The 17037-nt window shown below is 27.7% G+C and overlaps 3 protein-coding genes and 1 long non-coding RNA gene across 6 annotated transcripts in view; 2 read left to right on the forward strand and 2 right to left on the reverse strand.

Moving 5' to 3' along the window:
- The first annotated feature begins 2634 nt into the window (after positions 1–2634).
- On the forward strand, positions 2635–5949 carry Tsp97E (Tetraspanin 97E). Of its 3 annotated transcripts, XR_001095268.2 has the most exons (7): positions 2639–2909; positions 3280–3447; positions 4076–4174; positions 4247–4366; positions 4852–4980; positions 5155–5282; positions 5462–5949. XR_001095268.2 is itself a non-coding variant. In XM_003701332.3 (6 exons), exons 1-6 carry the CDS (start codon positions 2850–2852, stop codon positions 5531–5533), a joined length of 648 nt encoding a protein of 215 aa, XP_003701380.1. In that variant the 5' UTR covers positions 2635–2849; the 3' UTR covers positions 5534–5949. The 3 variants fall into 3 exon arrangements, 2 of the variants coding, with proteins under 2 accessions (XP_003701380.1, XP_012136198.1); XM_003701332.3 differs by lacking the exon at positions 5155–5282 and having other exon boundaries at positions 2635–2909; XM_012280808.2 differs by lacking the exon at positions 5462–5949 and having other exon boundaries at positions 2638–2909; positions 5155–5428.
- Positions 5950–7460: 1511 nt separating this feature from the next.
- Positions 7461–8836, reverse strand: LOC143265667 (uncharacterized). The gene is made up of 2 exons (XR_013040353.1): positions 8702–8836; positions 7461–8585 (listed from the first exon to the last, which is right to left on the reverse strand). It is a non-coding gene; the product is annotated as an uncharacterized LOC143265667 (long non-coding RNA).
- LOC100881234 (cyclin-dependent kinase 2) lies at positions 8822–11952 on the forward strand. The gene is made up of 5 exons (XM_003701333.3): positions 8822–9138; positions 10307–10502; positions 10575–10847; positions 10964–11167; positions 11259–11952. The coding sequence occupies exons 1-5, from the start codon at positions 9023–9025 to the stop codon at positions 11367–11369; spliced, it is 900 nt and encodes a 299-aa protein (XP_003701381.1). The 5' UTR covers positions 8822–9022; the 3' UTR covers positions 11370–11952.
- tau (microtubule-associated protein tau) overlaps positions 11258–17037 on the reverse strand; it is a 63384-nt gene continuing 57604 nt past the window's right edge. Inside the window, exon 9 of the mRNA XM_076539251.1 lies at positions 11258–15805. Within this exon, the coding sequence (XP_076395366.1) occupies positions 14651–15805 (1155 nt within the window). The 3' untranslated portion in view covers positions 11258–14650. The remainder of the gene's footprint in view (positions 15806–17037) is intronic.

The raw sequence follows: 17037 nt of genomic DNA on the forward strand, positions 1-17037 counted from the left end.
TAAACTTCTAAACTTCTAAACTTCTAAATTTCTAAATCTCTAAATCTCTAAATCTCTAAATCTCTAAATCTTGAAATCTCGAAATCTCGAAATCTCAAAATATCAAAATCTCAAAATCTCAAAATCTCAAAATCTCAAAATCTCAAAATCTCAAAATCTCAAAATCTCAAAATCTCAAAATCTCAAAATCTCAAAATCTCAAAAACCCAAAATCTCTGAATCTCTGAATCTCTGAATCTCTGAATCTCTGAATCTCTGAATCTCTGAATCTCTGAATCTCTGAATCTCTGAATCTCTGAATCTCTGAATCTCTGAATCTCTGAATCTCTAAATCTCTAAATCTCTAAATCTCTAAATCTCTAAATCTCCAAATCTCCAAATCTCCAAATCTCCAAATCTCCAAATCTCTAAATTTCTATATTTTTCCATTAAAACACTTCTTAAACGTTCATTACAACCTCTCGAAAGCAAAATATAAAATATAACCTTCATTACGTCTGTACAGCTTCTGAAAGAAGCTCGAATCGCTTGGTCCAATTTCAAGAAGAATGGTCCCAATCTTTCGTCCGCTACTACACGTCTACAAATAATTTATAACATTCTAAATCATTCTTTCTTAAACAGTACAGTTGAAAATATCGTATATTTTTCTCGAGCTTGCCGAGACGTAGCCATCGGCGAGGGATATTAAAAAGTAGAAATGTTAAAATATACAACTTTCTACTTTAAGCATCGTCTACACTGACATTCTTCTGATCTTCGCATGATATGTTCTCTCTCGACACTATGAAATTTTAATAACGTTGTACTGTGAGATGCAACGATAAAAGCTACGAACATGAATATTTTTAACTATTTATAGAGGTAAAAGAGACTTATATATTCGTCACAGAAGTCTTATCAAGAAAAATGAGTAATGGAAACAAGCAAACGAAATGTATACAAATCGTTGATAAAGAAGTCGTTTGATGAATTTAGTGTTTAAGTCGTTAAACGTATAAGAATCTTAACTTAACGTGTCTTTTGTGTATAATTAAAAAACTGATATAATGTCTGATATGAGGAAAACGTCGTATCATAAATGAAAACCAGTTTCTGTAAATCAGATTTGCTGTCTTTTAATGTTCTATCGTATTACAGAGGATCGGACTAATATTTATAGTTATATAAATAATACTTCAATAATACTTGAATATGTAAGTTATATAGCTAATAATATTTTACAGCGTATTTTCAGGGGTTGTCGTAAGAAATTATATTTAATCTTTTTGTATAATTAAATACGAGGTGTAAAAATATTAGTGGAAAGTAAGAAAGCTTGATAATGATAAAAGTAGAGTTTTCCAGATTTAGTAATGCATATTAGTTTTGTGATATAAGTATCGAAGCTGTAAATTTGAAGTTTGAAGAAGAAGCTGATAACATCAGGTAGTTAAGAGTCTATGCATGAAAATATTCTGGGAACTTAATAGCGTAAACAGCTGTCTTTTTTAATTGGATGCAGGCAATATAGACAATAGTCATTTCTCGAATGACACTTAGATAAAGAATTTTTCAATATATTAAAATTATAGAAAATTAATTGAATTATTCAATTTATGAAGATGAAGGAAATTCGTTTAAATTATTTTTCATTGTAATTAAAATATTGGAAAATTTCCATAATAATTACAATTGTTATCTAAAAATTTTTATCAATGATTTTGATTGAAAATCATTTTATTAATTAACATATCAGCGAATTGAATACAGCTTATTAAATAAAAATCTATGTAATCTCTTATAAAATATACTAATGAAATGAAAATTTATTAATCATGAAGCAGAAAATTTATTGAATGTCTCTATTGAATAATAAAATCACTATTGAATTTATTTACGTGATTTATCATAAGAATTAAATTAATTTGTACATGTTTCTCTACATCTTACTGTATTTAAACTTATAACAAATGTGTCTGATAAAAACTTATAACAAATCTGTTCATTGATAAATTTCCGACGTAACCGAACAGACTTTCCAATCTTTTTTTAACTGTACGTTAACACAACAGTTTCGTGAAAGACGACTTTACCGGACGTAATTTATGATATTGAACGTTCAAGGAACAAAGGTTTTAGTAACATTCAAATATTTTGTAAAAATCCTACACATTATGGAAAAATAAACTGATACATACTTACCCGGTTATCTCTAATGTTTAATTTGAATCTGACACGAAGAATACTTAATCTATTTTACGTGTTATCGCGATACATTTATGATACCTCTATTTTGTTTCCCTGACGGAAACTGAACGTTCTACAGAGGCACCAGAAACATTCTACGTTGTATTTCAACAGAATGTACTTGTTATGAAATTTTATTAAAAATTTACTTCTAAAAAAATTTCATTTAAAAGCAATAAGCTTTTTTAATTTTAATTCATGATAATATAATATATTTCGTAAGAATATGATCGAAACGCGAACTAAATGCGTGGATATGTTCTACTTAAAGTAGCAGAATGAATATATGACAAGCAACATTTATTGTAATATGATTTTATAAAAAGAAACGAATAAATCTAATTGTGAAATTTGTTTTTCGCGCGCATTGTTAGAATCGAACGAGAAATCGAGAGTTCGAATGCACTCGACGTGTTGCAGTGCGAGCAGTCGCAAAGTGTCTGCCATCAGAGGAAGGGTGGCGATATATTTGTTCATTGCACCAGTTAATGTATATGTGTTTTTTTTATTAGTTCGTGATATTATAGCAAAGTATTCAGATTCTCTGAATATCGTCATTTAAAAAATCGACGAACTCTCACGAGTGAATATACTAAAGAGGACAAAGCCCATATACGAAGATGTGTGGCGGCTTTACGTGCTCCAAAAACGCATTGACGGCCTTAAACATCCTTTATATTGTAAGCTGAACTTCCGGAAATAGGGCTGCTTGCACACTTTGAACAAAAACGTTTGACTTTAATCATACTTTTATTATTAAAACATTTTATATTCTCCATTAAATAAATATTATATTTTGCCTTATCTGGCTTGTATATTGTGATGTCATGAATAATAATAATCTATAAATTAAAATAATTTGAAAAAATGGGAAAATTTATTTTATTTAAAAAGTTATTACCTTATAATAGGACAGTCTAAATTGTTTGTATAAAATTGAAACTTTTCTATTAATATTTATTAAAAAATATAAATTTAAGAATAATATTTAAATTGAATACTTTTTTTGGATCATAAATAGTAATATTAAAGTGTGTCTGAACATTTCAGGTTGTTGCGTTTATTTTGATCGGGGTAGCTGTTTATGGAAGAGCTTCGGCTTTAGTTACAAACCTTCCAATCATTGGAGGAATTTTAGCATGTGGTGTAATACTAATTCTTATTTCTATACTTGGCCTCATCGGTGCTGTCAAACACCATCAAGTTCTACTGTTCTTTGTATCCTTTTATGATTTCGTATGAATGTAGAATATTTTTTATGTAACTATATATTTACAATGCATTTAATAATAGAAAATGTCATTTTGATACTTTCATATTGTTTTTTTTTTTTATTAATATTATTTCTGTTTATAACTTTATGTTATTATAGCGGTTAAAATAAGTTAAATTAATAAACATATTAATGTCAAGTGTATAGTTCCATTTAAATTATAATTTATTATAGTTTTTACACAACTCTTAATTCATTAATTTAATTTTTTGAGAATTAAAATTCTGCTTAGTACATGATCCATTTATGCACTTTTTATGTATTCATTCCAGGAATTCTTAAAATAATGTTTATAAAATTTATTGTTTACTATATTGTAACATCAGGTATTTAATAAATTATAAACTTGTATGTAATAAAAATCTACATGGAACAGTAAGTATAATAACATTAGGATTAAAGTTGACATGGAATTTAATATTAATCAATCACAAAAATTGTTATAAGCCTTGGTAATACATGTCTTTTAATACAAAAATTAAAAAATGTTAATTAATAAAGATTATACATACATTTAACAAATATTATATATGTTAATACATTTCTAATATGATCCTTAATATTATTTAACAGTATATGCTTATTCTGTTCCTTCTGTTTTTGATTCAATTTAGCATTGCTTGTGCTTGTCTTGCTGTTAATACCAAACAACAAGAACAATTAGCAGAACAGGTAATATTAATTTTAATAATATTTTACCATCATTAACATCATTATAGAAAACACCAAATATTGTAATTTTAGGGTTGGAGACGTGTTGGACAAGATTTAAAAGAAAAGGTTGAGACTACTTTCAATTGTTGTGGATTTAATGATACTGTCAGCGCAGTCTTAGATGATAAAGAGCTAGTATCTTGCAAAAATGTAAGTGCATTTCATTGTGTATTTACATTTTATGTACATATAGGATATAAAAGATTCATCGAAAATCATAATACAAGTGGAAAGATAAGATGTGAGAGATAAATTCGATATACTTCGAGACATTCTATATACTTCGGTATAGAATGGCATTTTTTGAAGATTTCCTTTTCAATCCAATTAGTCTGAAGTTTAATCAGTGTTTATTTAATTGTCTCATAACAAGAGCTGGTTGGACAAGTACTGCATATAGCTACTATATCTGTATTTATTAATAATATTGTAACTTGACATAAATCAGATTAATGCAGGAAATTTCAAATTATTAACAATGTTCTCCTGTTTGCTATATATAAATTGCTGGTCAATGTATTAAATCAAATACTTGCATATAGTATAATATTTAGAAATGAAACATTCACTTGTACTATGGTTTTTCATATCAGGTATAAAATTATCTTTTCTAATCTTGTGTTTTTGTACTTCAGAAACTTTGCTGTCAATATCCTACTGATACTGATTGTGAATGTCCGTCATGTATGCAGAAACTACAATCTACAATTGATTATGCTTTTAAATTGTGTGGCAGTATAGGATTATTCTTCAGCTTCACAGAGGTAAATATTTTGAAGCATATGTTATAGCATTATTTTTAGGAGAAAACGTATTCATTTTTAAAAAGCAATGTGAAAATTTAATGCTGCTTAAATTATATATTACACCTGTCAACTGTTTCTTTGTTGCACTGAATAGTGTTACTTAGCAGATGTTAACTTGTATACCCATTACAGTTCGTTGGTGTTTGGTTGACCGTGCGGTACAGGAATCAGAAAGATCCACGAGCTAATCCTAGTGCTTTCCTCTAGTCTAACACCATCGCTATATCCTCTGTCACCTCATATGATCCTTCTAATAGATGGTGGGTGCTTACATGTTGTGATTTCTACTATATATGTTATCATACTGATATCTATAAAAACATTTTTTATATCGCTCACATATTATATGTATAACAGGTTTCAATGTAATTCACTAGTTTATTAATTAAAACATAAGAATAACTGATTTGGTGTAAATTAAATATTTACACTTTTTCAGGTGATTGCAGCTTTCTTGGCAAGACGTTACAGAAATCAATTAAATCCACATCAAAGAGCTGTTTTTTCTTAGCATAAATATTTTTATTGAGATAATTCGTACATTTTACACCAAAAATTTTTATTTCTACAGAAATGCTAATAACTAGGAATATTGATGAATGTCTCGACTTGAATTATTTTGGTTCATGCTTAGAAACGTTTGATTAGTTAGGAACCAAAGAATTAATTTTTATTTCACAGTACAAACATCATTGCATATAATACAATTCTCAAGGAACTGTTTGTCTTTCACTGCAGTTTACAATGCTCAACAGGAAAAAGATACAATGCATTTGAAAAGTGGACAGTCATAGGTTTTAGAACGCATTAGACAAACGATAGTTAAAATGTGTGCTCTAGTCATCCATTTAGAACAATTGTACTAAGCCTCAATGCGCCTTGTAGTTTAATACTTAGATACATTTGCGCAAGCGCGTTTTTACAAAATTTAGTTTTTTTATTCGCCGAAATTTTGTTTGAATATGACCCATTATTCTTCACTAGCAAAATTATTTTTTGCTAAAACATTATTTCTAAACAGTGGTTATAAGTGTTTAGAAAATATGAGATCATTCATTAATTAAATTTCTCTTCAATAACAATTTTTTTATATTTTAAATTTTAACAATATTTAACCTGAATGTATTAGTACTTTTTGAAAATGCTTCAATATAAAGTACATATTGTACATGTATTTTTAAAACAGAATTCCTTCTATTAAACTTCAATCAAACAAATCTTCATCAAATTATTTTTAAACGAATTGTTTTAATCAAAAAGAATAACTTCATGAAGAATTATAAAAGATTAACAGTATTTCGCTATTGAATCAAATATATTAATGCAGAAAAAAAGATTCAGATATGGCGTGATAATTAAGACAAGAATCTTTCATCTTGAGATATTATCATAATACTGCCATATATATTATAATGACATTATAATCACCATGTTACCAATTTTGAATTTATTATTTGCTTCCTGTAATTTGTATCATTTGCTTCCTGCAACTTATATTACGTTTTGTAGTATGGGTTTCGTAGATTGTATATTTAAATTTAATGTAAAGTACGTTAAAATATAATTCTATAGAATCGTTTAAATTATTCAGTAATGTTTTAGAACAACATATATTAATTTAATATTTTAATGGTTATACTTCCAAAACATATAAAGTGCTCGTTATTTTCAATTAGTTTAAATTTTAAGTACAAAAAGGGCATAATAATACTTCATGCTTGGAATACGTATTACAAATATATCATAAAATAAGAATTTGAATTTAGTGCACTGAAATTGCACGGCTCGTTATATTTGTTTCAGATGTATTCTTTTTCGTTTTCATCTCAATATTACTTCTTTTTTTTTATTTAAAAGTTTCATTATATTTGATATCAATTCAATAATAATATATAATCACTATCTTTACATTTATAATTTCTCTTTTATTTTATTCCATATCTAGTTTAACCCCTTTAATGCAGACTTTCAAAAGCTATGAAAAAATATGACATCATTTCTGATATACCAAACAATAGTTGGTGCATATGAAATGTTCTTCTGAATTTTGAATTTCTTAAGATAATTTATTGATCAATTCTATAAATCATATGTGTGCATTAACTCCCAAAATTTTGTATTAATTACCTAAAAATGTTTTTTTGAAACTATGGACAATATATGATTTTCGAGCTATTTCTTTTAATGATTATGATTTTAGTAACAGTACAATGAAAACCACTAAAGCAATTATTTATTAATGTAAAAAGAAATGATATTTTATATGCACCCATTTAATATCTGAAATTTGCAAATAAAATTATGAATCAAAAACCAATGTTGCTTATGAAAGTTTGATGAATATGACATAAACATATACGATATTGTATTCATACAAATAATTAGAGATACCATCATGCAATATAATACACAATAAGGGGTTAATAAAGATACATTACTCAAACATTCCAATCTTCATATATTTTTAGCTTTATCAAAAAATAGGTATTATAAACACTTGGTAAAAATCATATCTATAACTCACGGCATCTTTGTGCATATTATGCAACACATTGAGAAAAATATAATATGTTATGTACTGTAAGCCAAGAAAGTAATAATAAATTGAATAACATAATTTCAAAATTAGAGAAAGGATTTAAAGGATTATAATCTGTAACTAGAGTATGTCACTGTCTTTATTTTTATCCAATTGGAGCTATAAATATATCAAGAATAACATTGATTACAGTGATAAAAATGATATATAAATTAAGATAAATATTGCAAATGTAATAAATGCGTGTTTTACTACATAACATATTAATACATTCCTATATGTATATAAGCATAATCAATGAATATCTACATATTATTAAACAGATATATTTCAAACGGTTAAGCAATAGTCAAAAGTATTTCTTTTAAAATAGATTAAATTTACACCTAATATAGTGTAAATGCATTAATTAAATAATTCATTGAAAATTATTGATAGTTTCTATATAGTAATCACTTTATGTTCCAATTTTGAATGTAAGAACCAGTAATGCTTTTAAATCGCCTGGATCATTCCATTTAACTATTTTAAAATTTGAAATATTTATGAATATTTGTTGCATTGTTTTACATCAATATATTACATGTTATTTTGTATCAATAACGTTATAATTATGAATATATTATTATTCTATGGTTCTGTAACATTTTTTCTTTGAATAAATACATATAATATATTGCATAGTGACATTGTTTTGTTCAATTTTTATTCTTAATTACTGCTCTAACATAATAATTAGTTAATTATTATTAGTTAATTTAAAATTTGAAAATTCAAAAAGAATCTGGAAATTTTTATAGAATTTGAGAACTTAAAAATTTAAGGCTTATGAAAATATTAAGATTTGAAAATTTTGAATTTCAGGAATTTGGAAATTTGAAAATTTGAGAAATAATAAATTTGGTATTTTGATCATTAGGATTTGGAAATTTTATAATTTTTTAATTTGGAAATTTGAAAACTTTAGAATTTGAGACTTAAAAATTTGATCATATGAAAATTTGCGGTCTAGTAACTCACACACCTGAAAATAAAAAAAAATTTTAAATTGCATTATAATAAAAATAAATGACATTTTTTACGATTTGAAATTTCATAAGTTTTGTAATAATCCTAATATAGCAAGCAGTTGAATGTTACCGGGTTCGTTCACCTGTTACGTCGTCGATGATTTAATAAAGCGATCAATCGTTCAGTTCCATCGATTTCTCGAATCGATTATTCTAAACCCTTTTAATAAAAATGGCTACTATGAAATGCGCATGTCAAGCGGTTTTTCGGTGTTGATAAACAAAGAAATTTGATCAAACGGGTGCTCAGGTTGTTTATTAACCGTCGGCATCGATTGTCGGCGTCTCGTCGGCACGCAGTTAGAAACAATTTCGGGACGGTGATATAAGATTGACAGCTACAACGGAGTGTCAAAACCAAAACGACAACGTCGAACGTGACGTTGAGGTTATGGACAACTTCGTCAAGATCGAAAAAATTGGGGAAGGAACTTATGGGGTGGTTTACAAAGCGAAAGATAAGTTAACTGGAAAACTAGTGGCACTTAAAAAAATTCGTCTTGAAACGTACGTCGTTTGTTACTTATATATAAAAATTTGTTATTTTTTGAATGTTCATTCTAGGTGATGTGTCGTTTATATTTTATATTAACCAAAAAATGGGCATATATTTCGTTTAATAATAATTTAAACTTATTAGAATTAGAGTGAAAATGCTTAAGTGTATATTACAATATATTACACATGTAGAAATATGTGTTTTCGATATTTTTTATGAAGTATGATTCAGCTTTATTATTACTTTATTGTTTACATGTATATACAGAAATATAAAAAAGATATTTTTCTTAGAAGTTTCTGACTGTGTATGTAATAATATAATTTTATAGAATTTTAAATTAAATGTAATTATTTTCTGAATGATGTTACTTGTATATGTGTAATAAGTATATTTTACATTCAATGGATATAATTAATTTCTATTCATATCATACTGTATCTAATTTTTTACTTTATTAATAAGTAAATTATATAGTTTTCCATTAATTTAATGATACAAATATTAGATATTTTGTATATCTTTAAAAATAGTTATTCAATTAAATGCTACATAACATTATACCATTCATTTTAAATATTGTTATATTAAAATTATATATTTTATTAGGTATTTAATATATTATCGTTCTGAAAACTAATATTCTATTTACTCTATAAATGTCTAAATAATTTGCATGTTTCTAGGGTTACTGGATCATTTCTCTATAATTGTTTTTGTCTTTAACCATGTAAATAACTTTTCAAGATAAATATAATTCATTGAGCTTGTGCTTCTTATGCATTGCTAACACATCTGCTAACTTACACATTGGGGTCAGCTGAATCTGCAGGGGCCACGTTACATTAAATTTTCGTAGCACCACATTATTCAGCTTGTCCCATTGTGTTATGCTCGCCTGGTTTTTAATTTATAATCTTTTAATTAATTCATCAAATATACAAACAGGATTTTCCCTATGTGCTTATTTTTTAAACTTAATTGTTTTATTTTATCAAAGTTCATCAAATGTATGAATCATGTGGCTTAATGGAAATTAAATATTGTCTTTGTTAATGATTCTATCTGTAAATAAACACACAATATATTTATTTAAATGACAGAATAACTTAGTACTCAAGTTTGTTATCAGTTATTAATCCATATGAGTAATGAAGTAATATTAATTTGTATTAGGGAAAGTGAGGGTGTTCCATCCACTGCTATTCGAGAAATATCATTATTAAGGGAACTTACACATCCAAATATTGTACAGTTATTTGATGTAGTAGATGGTGACAATCACCTCTATCTTGTTTTCGAATTCTTACAACAAGATTTGAAAAAATTATTAGATTCTGTTAAAGGAGGATTAGATCAAGCTCTTGTAAAGGTATTGCTCTCAAACGTTAAGACTGAAAATAGATGTGTGAATTGTTCAAAGACTAGTCTATTATGTTTACAGAGCTATCTATATCAATTATTGAAAGCAATTTCGTTCTGCCATCTTCGTTGCATTTTACACAGAGATCTAAAACCACAGAATCTGTTAATAGATCGGGAGGGTCATATAAAATTGGCAGATTTTGGTTTAGCCAGAACATTTGGTGTTCCTGTTCGTACATACACACATGAAATAGTAACATTATGGTATAGAGCACCAGAAATACTTTTAGGAACCAAATTTTATTCTAATGCTGTGGACGTTTGGAGTCTTGGTTGTATATTTGCAGAGATGGTATGTGAACTAAAGCATCTGTCAAATACTACTTTAATGCAAAAAAAATAATTTTAAAACATGATCTAATTAATAAATAATTTTAATTTTTGAAAATAGTAATATTATTCTCATAGGCAACCAGAAGAGCTTTGTTCCCAGGTGATTCAGAAATAGATCAACTCTTTAGGATATTTCGTACATTAGGTACACCCGATGAGAGCATTTGGCCAGGAGTGTCACAACTACGTGATTACACGTCAATGTTTCCAAGGTGGGAACCCCGATGTTTAGATGAAGTTGTACCTTCCTTTGATTCTGATGCCAAAGACTTACTTTTGGTAAGAATAATACTTCATAAAATAATAATTCATATTCAGTTTTTCTTTGATTACAGCAGTTGTGATTACTTTGTTGTTCTTCGTTTAACAGAAACTCCTGACTTATGATCCCAGTCAAAGGATAACAGCAAAAAAAGGATTAAGTCATCCCTATTTTAATGGAGTTACGTTAGTTCCACCACCACTGCCAAAGAAAAACTGATGTAGATCAACAGGGTAAGTCACAAGATATGTCCTTTGAAGTATTTCTGTTTTGAATAGTATAAAAAAACTGAAAATACAAACATTGTAATCATTTCTTGAATCACATACAGTTACAATGGTTTACTTGTAAATGTAAGTGTGAAGAATACTTCAAGATACTTTTTGATTACTTTTTCTCAAAATTCAGTATTTATTTATATATTTAAATTTTATTATAACAGAATAATTATTTTAATTAAAAAAATTAAATTAATTGTGAAGTGTTCATCATATTTACATTTTCAATGGATGCAGTGTAACTTATTACAACATATAAATTCTTTGAGCTCATAAAACTTAACACAGTGGGTATTCTCTTATTCTGTAACAAAAGCAGAAATATTTCAGGTGAACAGAATTCGTGACTTACTCTGTATTGTTCTTTAATTTATCTTGTTTCATAGTACTTTTTTCACAACAGCACAAAACTGCCAATAATATAATTATTACAGTCAAATATTTTTGGAATCTCTTAGTAAAACGTACTTCCAATTTTAACACATTGAAAATGTATATGCAATAAAGATATATTTTGCTATGTACATCAAGAACTATCCATATATTGTTATTACCTTAGAAATGTCTATATTTTTAATAACTATCACTATTCCGTATCTCAAATATAGTATATTCGTAATTCTTATAGATTTTTTATGGTTTTGATCTCAATTTGGATGGAAATATGATTAAGTAATTGCAAAGGTTATAGTTGAAAATAATACTTTTCAATATTTTGCATTATAATTAACAGAACTGTATTTTGTGATGTTATGTGCAGTAAAATTACGATGTACTATTTACATATTGTTAAACTCGTTTTATACATAATAATATATTTGGTATACGTGTACAGACTTAATTAAAATAACAATATTTTTTTCTTTGATCAGATTGTTCGCAAGATATTTCATAAATTGCATAGGGAAAGTAAATGACAAAGTAATGAATTGTTTTTAACACAAATCATTTGTTTACAAAATTTGTATAACTAATTTTATTTAATCGATTTTAGCGAAATCTTATGATGATATATACTTTTTGTATACTTCGTTTGATACTTTTATCTTACTTTTTATCCATAATTTACAATTTACGAAACATCGTGTACATGAGATTATGTATTTATTGAATAAATTATAAACTACAAAAATTTCTCAGACTCTCAACCTTCATAAAAATTTCATCTTTGAGGTAAAAGATGCGAGGTTGCGACGGAATGAATTTCGTTAGAAAGAAGTTGGCTTGCAAATGTTTCAAGCCATCACTTTCTTTGCATTATGGCGTTTTAATTATTCTTTCAGTCATTTATATTTATGTGAAGCAGCTCTACATTCATTAATACAACTGAAAATTATTTGTTATAAAGTGCATACTACTTAATTCAATTTTACGTGTGTCCTAATTGGTTCTCTAAATTCATACAATGTAGAAAAAGGAATTAATTTAGAAATTGCAATTTTTAAGTTTCCAACAATGTTACTTACTTCTCAAAGTAAATTTAGTTCTCACTTAACGGACTCCAGGCCCAAAAAAAAAATATATTTCAAAGGAAGTAAAAATACAATTTGTATTAAAGTACGCAATAAACAAATTAATTTTCACATTTGAAAATAACATATTTCTGTTTGTGTTAGTTTAGGGGAATAAATATCATCTAACTTATCTATGTATTTTTTTTTCTTTATTTTATGATATAATTGGTATGCTATTTAAAAAATAAAACGTATAGAGGATGTAATGATGCTGTGGCCCATCCATTTGTTTTTTTTTATAAAAGTTGATTCTTTGTTCTAGTTATTTTAAACTAGGATAAGATAAGCTAGGATAGCTAGCTGTTTTTAAAAATGAAATAAATTATGTTTATATCTGCAAAAACATGCATACACCACAGAAGAAAACATAAATAAAACATAATTTTCTTCTAAGATTACTTCTGGGAAAAATATTCCCAGTTGTAATATCCGTTGCGTGTTTGTATATTTATAGAAAATAAGATAATTTGTGCTGTAGGTTATGTGATATCAATATAGTCCCCAAGGCCAAATTACATTTTATCATAGGGGATCAATCTATACATATTGTTCATGAAATGTTCATTGTAATTAATTGAAAATATTAAAAGTTGATAATGAGTAAACTAAATATAAGTTAACTAAACATAATAATGAAATTATCTTTATCATATTTGACTTGAATGATATTTTCTAAGAAATCATTTTTTGTTGATAATATATGCTTCAAATTTTATGATTATAGCAGATTTCAATATAAATAATTCTAAAAAATGACAGCATAAGCTAAAAAGTACGAAGCTCGTCTTCAAAGTGTTGAGGTTCTTAGTAAGCTGCTAGTTGTGCTAACCTAAATGTTATGAATCAATTTTCAAATGTTCAAATCTTTTTTAGATCTTCAAATTTGTTAATTTTGCAATCTTTACATGTACTTTTAAATCTTCAAATTTTTAAAAGTGTAATCATAAACTAGTTCTAAACTTTTCGGCCCCTTAGAAATAATTCCAAATTTGGGTCCAATGTGTTCCAAAAACTATCGTTCGTTATTAGTACAAAATTATTTTGCAAATTGGTATACAGAATAAATATATGTATTTAGTAATTACTAGATAATCATCTCAGATACATGTATAAATATGAGGTCATGGGAGACAACTCATAAGCAAGAGTCATTTTCTCCATATTCCATAATTTTACATTTTAAAACACCATGCTTAAATTTTCATTTTACATTCTTGACAAATTGACGTAATTTTTATGAGTCTCTGAATGTTAAATAAGGGAAAGACTTTATGGAATAAAATAATTTATCAAACCACTCAGTGTATCTTACAAGAAGTCTCCTGAAAAGGTTCAGGGTTAAGCGAGGTACACTACTCGTTAATTTTATGTAAGTTTTATCAATATTTATGTGTAACCACTTAAATTAGTAACTTAAACACTGTACACAGTAATTTAAACAATCATTGTTATGTAGTAGTTTAAACACTACATCGTTTGAAATTACCCTTTCATTTCGATTAATCCTTGCATTTCACTCAGAAGACTTCTTGTTGGACACACATAGTATAACCGAGTGTGTACCATAATTTTCTAACCACTTTCAATTAACTTAGCCTTCAAAGAAAAATTCTGATTGTTATTAAGATTCCTGGGTTTCAAATTGACCTGAAGTCCGCTGTGTGCATCAAGTGCTGTGCAACCGCTAAGGTATTATTCTCTCAATTAATTAATGTGCAACGCTAAGTTTTGGTAAACTCAGCTTAGAATGCGCTTCTGGGGCTGAGATAGGCTCCTGCGGAGTAGGAGAAGGTGCCAATTTTGGTAGTCGCAATTCTTTCGCAGACGATTTCCCAGTGGAACGAGGAGACACTTTATCTGGACTCAATTGCGGACTATTAGGAGACCGCGGAGAAACAGGCGATTTTGATGCTCTGTCCTCTGCACTTTTTAATCGAGTGTTAGGAGAACGTAGACCAGGTTTTGCTGGTTTATCTTCTGGACTTTCTTGAGTATTATTTGGAGAATGTGGAGATACAGGTTTATCTTCTGCACTTTTTAATCGAGTGTTAGGAGAACGTGGACTAGGTTTTGCTGGTTTATCTTCTGGACTTTCTTGAGTATTATTTGGAGAATGTGGAGATACAGGTTTATCTTCTGCACTTTTCAACCGAGGAATGTTAGGAGACCGTGATCCAGATGATTTTGCAGTTTTATCTTCTGGAATCTTTGACTGAGAATTACTCGGAGAAGGTGACTTTACTGTTCTATCCTCTGGACTCTTTAATCGACTGTTAGGGGAACGTGGAGTTCTGGGTGATTTTGCTGATTGGTCGTCCGGAGTCTTCGATTGGGGAGAATGTGGAGAAACTGGCGATTTTGCTGCTTTCTCTTCTGGACTTGTCAATTGAGGACTGTTAGGAGAACGCGGAGTGCCGGGTGATTTTGCTGTTTTGTCTTCTGGACTTTTTAATTGAGGACTGTTAGGGGAACGCGGAGTACTGGGTGACTTTACTGTTTTGTCTTCTGGACTTTTGAATTGAGGACTGTTAGGAGAACGCGGAGTGCCGGGTGATTTTGCTGTTTTGTCTTCTGGACTTTTTAATTGAGGACTGTTAGGGGAACGTGGAGTACCAGGTGATTTTGTTGTATTTCTATCCTCCACATTTGGACTCTTGCCCCCCATTTCTGCTTCCGTTTCTTGAGAGATCAGACTTTTTTTAGGTCCTGCTTCTGGGGATTTTGCCAAACCACTTCTGACTGCTCTAGGAGTTACTATGGAGGACGATGATAGGTTCTGGACCTTTGTTGGAGTACTTGGCGGTGGTTGTGGCGAGTCATCTTTCGTTTGTTCGGGAGCATTGATTTCTTCGTCATTTTCAACCTGTAAGATACAAATCGATGTTGATATGAATGAAACACTAATAAACGTTAATATGAAACACTTTCTATATTTTACAATATTTATGTAATGAAAGTTAATCTATGAAAATATGGAATGATTGAAAAGAATAAAAGCATGCTTTTTAATTTGTAATTTGGGACAAGTGAAAGAATGTTTAATTTAAATCTTCTGTTATTTTCCGCAAAAAAATTAAGTAAGAATTGTAAAAGGTAATGTAAAATTATAATAAGATATGAATTTTGAGAGTATGAAATTGTTTAAGTATAGAATGTGATCAAATTTTAAATTTTATCAAGTTTTAGTAATTACTTTGTGACATACAAAGCTGTATTCTTTTTTATAATTTTTATCTGAATTATTAATCTAGTTTTCAATGAAGAGTCGTACACATGCATCTTAAGTTTGAATAATCTGTACGAAATGAATGAATAACGAAATTAGAGGTTCGCAAGTAGTATAAGGAAATCATTTCTGCTCCATATTGAATTTACCATATGTTTTATACAGTTAATTCTATAAAAGATAATCACATTACTTTTTGCACATGGATAATAATTATGCTATTAAATATATTGATACCAGATATTTATTTGCATTGTGCATTAGTAAACCAATAAAATATAATTATTTCATACACAAAAATTATACGTGGCGAATAAAATGCGTATATTATATTTCTTTGTAATGTGCTTTTAAACAAAAGTATAATGGTAAAAAATGTAGAAATTCTTTTAAAATATTAAATATATTATGAATAAATTGCATAATTTATTTTTTACGAAGCTGCTAAAAGTATTGTCATATTATGTAAATGTTCGAAAAATAATATTCGTAATATTTTTAATATTATAAACATTATACTTCATTCGGAATATTAAACACTATTATTAATCGAAAAGTCTTTGATTAAATAATTTTTAATGTTTAATTTGGAAAATTTGAATTAAGAATTAAACTTCAATTTTCAGTTAGAAAATCATTCAATTAAACCTCAATTTTCAATTAGAAAATCGTTCAATTATAATTGAAATCTCAATTAAAGAATACTTAGTTATTAATTTTTATTAAATAAATTTACAAAGAGTGCATAAAAAATGACTGTCAAACAGGAATACTTGAAGGAAATTTTCTCTTTTGTTGAATTTAAAATATCGACCACTTTTTACCATTATACTTGTATTTTCAAAGAGTAAAATACTGTACGTTTCACA

The sequence above is a fragment of the Megachile rotundata genome, chromosome 13, assembly GCF_050947335.1.
Source record: "Megachile rotundata isolate GNS110a chromosome 13, iyMegRotu1, whole genome shotgun sequence".
NCBI classification, from domain to species: Eukaryota; Metazoa; Arthropoda; class Insecta; order Hymenoptera; family Megachilidae; genus Megachile; species Megachile rotundata.